At 35.6% G+C, this 5,594-nt stretch overlaps 1 protein-coding gene across 2 annotated transcripts in view; it reads left to right on the top strand.

Moving 5' to 3' along the window:
* Positions 1–5,176, top strand: part of LOC115244048 (uridine phosphorylase 1) — a 27,011-nt gene extending 21,835 nt beyond the window's left edge. Inside the window, exons 4-6 of one of the 2 annotated variants that reach the window (XM_029821426.1) lie at positions 2,454–2,639; positions 2,774–3,106; positions 3,495–5,176. In XM_029821426.1, coding sequence (XP_029677286.1) covers positions 2,454–2,639; positions 2,774–3,106; positions 3,495–3,677 — 702 coding nt within the window. In that variant the 3' untranslated portion in view covers positions 3,678–5,176. The remainder of the gene's footprint in view (positions 1–2,453; positions 2,640–2,773; positions 3,107–3,494) is intronic. The other variant, XM_029821425.1, reaches the window with a different exon arrangement.
* The last annotated feature ends 418 nt before the right edge of the window (positions 5,177–5,594 follow it).

Below are 5,594 nucleotides of genomic sequence, written 5' to 3'. Positions count from 1 at the left end.
TATTATTTGTATTATACTATTGGTAGAGATGAGATTTTGGTGGAAACGATAAACAAAGCAACAACGTTAAACATAAAAAGAGACATTAGATAAGTTCTCTCTGCTGTTTAGCGCTATCTTCTTTTCATTCTTAGCGCTATCTTCGTTTCAGTAGCGCTGCTCTTTTGTTTATTGCTCCGCCCATCACTCGCCCCACCATCGTACTGCGCGGCACTGCATACGGCATAAGCTTCTGACTCACGAGCTAGCAAGCCACGCGAAGGAGTAGAATAGCGGAATCGCAACGAGAGTCAATCCTTTATCAGAGCGATCGAAGCGAATGTTGTCTTTTCAGTCGTGTTATTCCTATTATCGGCATAACGATTATAAGAGCTACGATATAGTTGGCGTTTTGATACGTACAACGAGTATCATCATTTTCGTATTTTTGTCTTCTTTCTATTGACTTTCCTTAACTTTCCATCGATTTTCCATTGATTTTCCTTTCCATTGACTTTACTAATTTGTCTTATTCTATCTTTTGATTTATGATTTTTTAGCTTTAAGTGTTTCATACTTTAGATTTTATTTTTTAAACTTAGGTTTTTCATATTTTAGATTTTATTTTAGTTCTAGGTTTTATTTCGTTGAACTTTAGATTTAGATTTCTTTAGCTGTAAGAGTTCTCTTTAATTTACTAATTTTCCTTAGTTTATAGCTACAGTACTGGACAAAATAAATCATACACCTTTCAACAAATTGAATTTGTTAGTATAACTATTCTTTTAACAAGCAAATAGATTATTAGATACAGGAAAGTCGAAGCATTTCAAAGTATTTAAATAAAGAAAATATGAAATAATAAAAATTATGCTCAATTCTTTTGTAAAAAAATTATTATTCAATATTGTTACATTTTGCCATGGACAAAATATATCATACATTTATATAGTATAACGTAGGGAACTATCAATATTACATTTCATCGATACTCTCGACTAATTTCTTTAAGTATTCAGGATTAATTTCCTCCCAGGCCTTCTGGAGTGTTGCATAGTACGATGTCTTGTCACTTACGTTCGTTTTATTCACGTTCACGTCCAAATAAGCCCACAAATTTTCAATTGGGTTTAAATCTGGTGATTGTGGCGGCCATTCGAGCAGTTTTACCTTATTAGATTTGAAAAATGCAGTGGTTTTCTTCGCCTTATGCTTAGGGTCATTATCTTGCTGGAAGATAAAGTTGTTTTCTAAACCCAATTTTAAAAGAGATTCTTCCAAATTCTCGCACAATACATCAATATATCCTTCTGCCGTCATAATGCCTTCAATTCGAGCCAAATTACCGATACCAGACCATGTAAAGCATCCCCATACCATAATATTACCGCCTCCGTGTTTTACAGTCTTCTGAATATTTACTTCTTTAAGAGCCTCACCAGGTTTTCGCCACACCCTAGATCGCCGTTTTTGTCCAAATAATTCAAACTTGCTCTCATCAGACCACAATACTTTTTTCCAAAAGTCTAGAGACATATTCGCGTACTTCTTGGCAAACTCGAATCGCTTTTTCTTATTTATTTTATTGATGAAGGGACGCTTTGATGCGAACACGCTTTTTAATCCAGATTCCCTCAACCTACGACGCACAGTACGACTGCTGACAGTCAGGTTCATCGATTCCACAATGTTTTTTGATGATAGCTTCGGATTTTGTTTTACCATTCGAATGATTCTGGTATCGTCACGAAAAGTTGTAGCCCGCTTTCGACCTTTTCCGGAATAATTTGCCACAATTCCATGTGTTTCATATTTTCTCCAGATGTGTTGCACTGCTCCAACAGAGATCGAGTATTTATTAGCAATTATCCTAAAAGATTCACCATTCTGTCGGTCGCGAATGACCAGATTTCGGATATCAAGAGAAATTTGCTTCCGTGACATTGTTCTTGCTCGTCACAGTTACTACTAACTCACCGAACACGTAAATTCTAGTCGTACATACAATGTAAACAAACAATAGAATGACGAACAACAGCAGAACGATGAAATGTAATATTGATAGTTCCCTACGTTATACTATATAAATGTATGATTTATTTTGTCCATGGCAAAATGTAACAATATTGAATAATAAATTTTTTACAAAAGAATTGAGCATAATTTTTATTATTTCATATTTTTTTTATTTAAATACTTTGAAATGCTTCGACTTTCCTGTATCTAATAATCTATTTGCTTGTTAAAAGAATAGTTATACTAACAAATTCAATTTGTTGAAAGGTGTATGATTTATTTTGTCCAGTACTGTATATACTCAATTTTTGCATCGAAAAATTTACTATAAAATAATAGAATTATCTAAACTTAATAAATTCAAATTAAAGAATATATTGAGATTTATAATTAATATTACTAAATTCCATTTTAAAAAACTTAAACAAACATCATTATTTTAAAAAATGTCTGTTTAGCATGGTATGGGCGTACCTTCGGTCAGCATTCTTCTCCACGAAGTTATCAAACTGATGTACCACGCGAAAGTGAAGGATCCAGTTTTCTTCAGGATCGGAACTTGCGGTGGTATTGGCTACGAAGGTGGTACGGTGATTATCTCGGAGGAGGCCGTGGACGAGACGATGAAATCTCAGATGGAACTGGTCAGTCTAAATTAAATGTCCCATATAATAAATAAAAAGGAGCCAATAATTCAACAATCTTCATGACAAATCTTTTGAAACCTATTACATAAAATAATAAAAAGAGGATTATAAACGCGAGTTTCATGTTGCAGGTGGTGCTCGGGAAGGTGGTGCGGAGACCGGCCAAGCTCGACCGACAGCTAGCCCGCGATCTTAAAGCCCTGGCCCACCGCGACGATCCCTACGACACCGTGATCGGCAAAACCATGTGCTCCAACGATTTCTATGAGGGCCAGGGTCGTCTTGACGGCGCGTTCTGCGAGTTTACGGAGACCGACAAGATGGAGTATCTCACCAAGCTACAGAAGGCCGGCGTGGTGAATATCGAGATGGAGAGCATTTGTTTCGCCGCTTTAACGCATCATGCCGGCATCCAGTCCGCCGTTGTATGCGTGACACTGTTGGACCGACTCAAAGGCGACCAGGTATATCTAATCTACGTATTTTTTAGACACCAAGACATCACCGTTTCGCAAGGAACTCGGTATATGGATATATAAGTTTCGTATGCTCGTCGCAAATAGCGCGATCATCAAGACACCTCTGTATTAACTTTTACAGAATTTGTAAAGATTCTTATGGCATATAGTAATGGTATAGTATGGCATATAGTATATCACTCCTTGAGTATAAAATGATTAAAAAAGAACGATAAAATTTCACAGTTGCCACATGAAGCCTACCGATTTATATTCAGGCCGATTTCATCGTATATATGTTAATATGCCATAAGTAAAACGATTAATGTTATCGTATTGCTCCTTGAATCGATCATGCTATACGTCTAATCGATTGCTTTCGTAATTTAAAAAGGTTTTAGCGCCCAAGGAAGTGTTAGAAGAATGGCAGATGCGACCGCAGACGCTGATCGCCCGCTACATTACCACGTATCTTCAACGAAAGGGTCGTCTCTCACTGGAAGGTCACGGTTCTATGTATGTGAAGAGTCCGCGTCGCTTTAAACTGGTACAACAGGAATCTGAGAATTACGACTAATAAGTTGTCGCGACGAGAGTTCGAAGATAGCTATAAAGATCTCCCGGGGTTACAGTGCGATCGGATACATCGGCTCGACTTTAGAGTCGGCGATCGCAATTAATTTACGTCGCACAAATCGCCTCGTATTCGTTTATTGTTTATTTATTTGCAAAAAAATAATTTTGCTCGCAAGAAAAGTCGCGTAACAAGCGACGTATGAAAAAAACGATGTATTTGAGATAAAGATAGAAGATGGACGAAGAATTAAAAAAAAAAAAACAAAACAGGAGCAGATTTGATCGATTGAAATATTATACGGCGTAATAGAATTTTTTAAACGTCTCTTGAAAAACGTAAAACACACACATATTTAAAAATTCCTATTATTATATCCTCCCTTCCTATATGATATTTAAATTACTAACAAATTACTATAAATCTGCCTCAATATTCAAATTTTTCTTACTTGATGAAATCCTTGATTAAAATATTCAAGATCCTTTTTATCCGACAAGAAACTTTGAGTACAAATGATTGCATAGCTAAATAGCACAATATCTTGTTTTGTATTTTATTTTGGCGTGTATCATTCTTTTTCAATATTTAAATGGCTCAAAATTAAATGAATTTTTTTTTAATTGGAAAATTGCCTGTGATTTGATTGTGTTTTATGACTTATTGATAGTAATTTTAGCCAGGAATTATATAATTTCTCGCATTGCGAGAAAGCCATTATACGTGCGACAATGACACGGTGATTCCTGAGACTCGCGAGAAAATTAACGACTATCAATGTCGACGCGACCGCCAAAGCTTCACCGTTTATTTCGCGCGGTGTTCCAAGTACAAAGTGTGCAGAAATTTACAAACTGCGCTCGAACGAGAAAACCATGCACATTTTTCACAAATACATATCTTTTGAGATCAATTGCATCATCTTTGATTAATGCGGCTCGTAATTAATAAATATATCTTGTAATCTGGGATATCGAAATGAGATTGTCACTTAAATTCTTGTCTACAAAATCATGTTGTTTAAAAAATCATCAATAAAGCATGACATTGAATCCCAGATATGTAGAATTGAAACGGCAGCCATGATAAGGAATTGAGATAATCAGAAGTTAATCAAAATTACGGTGCAATTGGTCGCATAGTTTCGTAGAGATTTAATTTTAGAATTCACAGGGACAAGAACGTACAGCACGTTCGGATATTCGCCGATTAAACATAAGAAGATTTGTTTTCTTCTGTTATAATACCCTAAATGAATGACGATGATTGTTTTGTAAATTTTCAGAGATTTATATTGAGAATTTAGACCAAAAATTCGCTAACGGACCTATCCGCGATTTATTATCCGAAGTTTGCGTGTTGTATCGAGAGCAGTTTTAAGAGATATTGTAAATTTAGCCTCGCGCAATCGCCGGCGTGTAATATAGACACACGCAGTGATGTGAAGAATATATATACATATGTATTAGCACTCTTTAGGAAGTTCGCGGTAGCACACATTCATAGTCGAAGAACTAGCGTTTTCGTTCGATGGTTTCCGTAACATAGGCCGGGGACTATCACATGGGGAAAAAAATTTGTGATGCGGAACGGAAGAAAAAAGAATAGTCAATAAATATCGCTTTTAATCCTTTCTCAATTTCCCGTTACGTCGGTCCATCAAAAAACCTGTATAATGCCATGCGCAAGATATTTATAATTAGAACTATGTATTGTATCTCATTATTGTATGCAAAAAGTGCGATTTGAGTTTTCTATAAACACAGTTGAAATAATAATGTATAATCGAAGGTTCTCGATTACGTAAAGTATCGCACTATAATATCAATGTGCTATAACTAGTTAAAATGGCAACGACCGATTTATCACGAACAATTTAATTATTATCTGCAATAATGTACGTCAGACTGCCATGCTAAC

This window comes from Formica exsecta, unplaced genomic scaffold (assembly GCF_003651465.1).
Source record: "Formica exsecta isolate Colony F162 unplaced genomic scaffold, ASM365146v1 scaffold79, whole genome shotgun sequence".
Taxonomy (NCBI): domain Eukaryota; kingdom Metazoa; phylum Arthropoda; class Insecta; order Hymenoptera; family Formicidae; genus Formica; species Formica exsecta.
The sequence above is the reverse complement of the archived record's forward strand: the minus strand, read 5'-3'. Positions and strand labels throughout refer to the sequence as shown.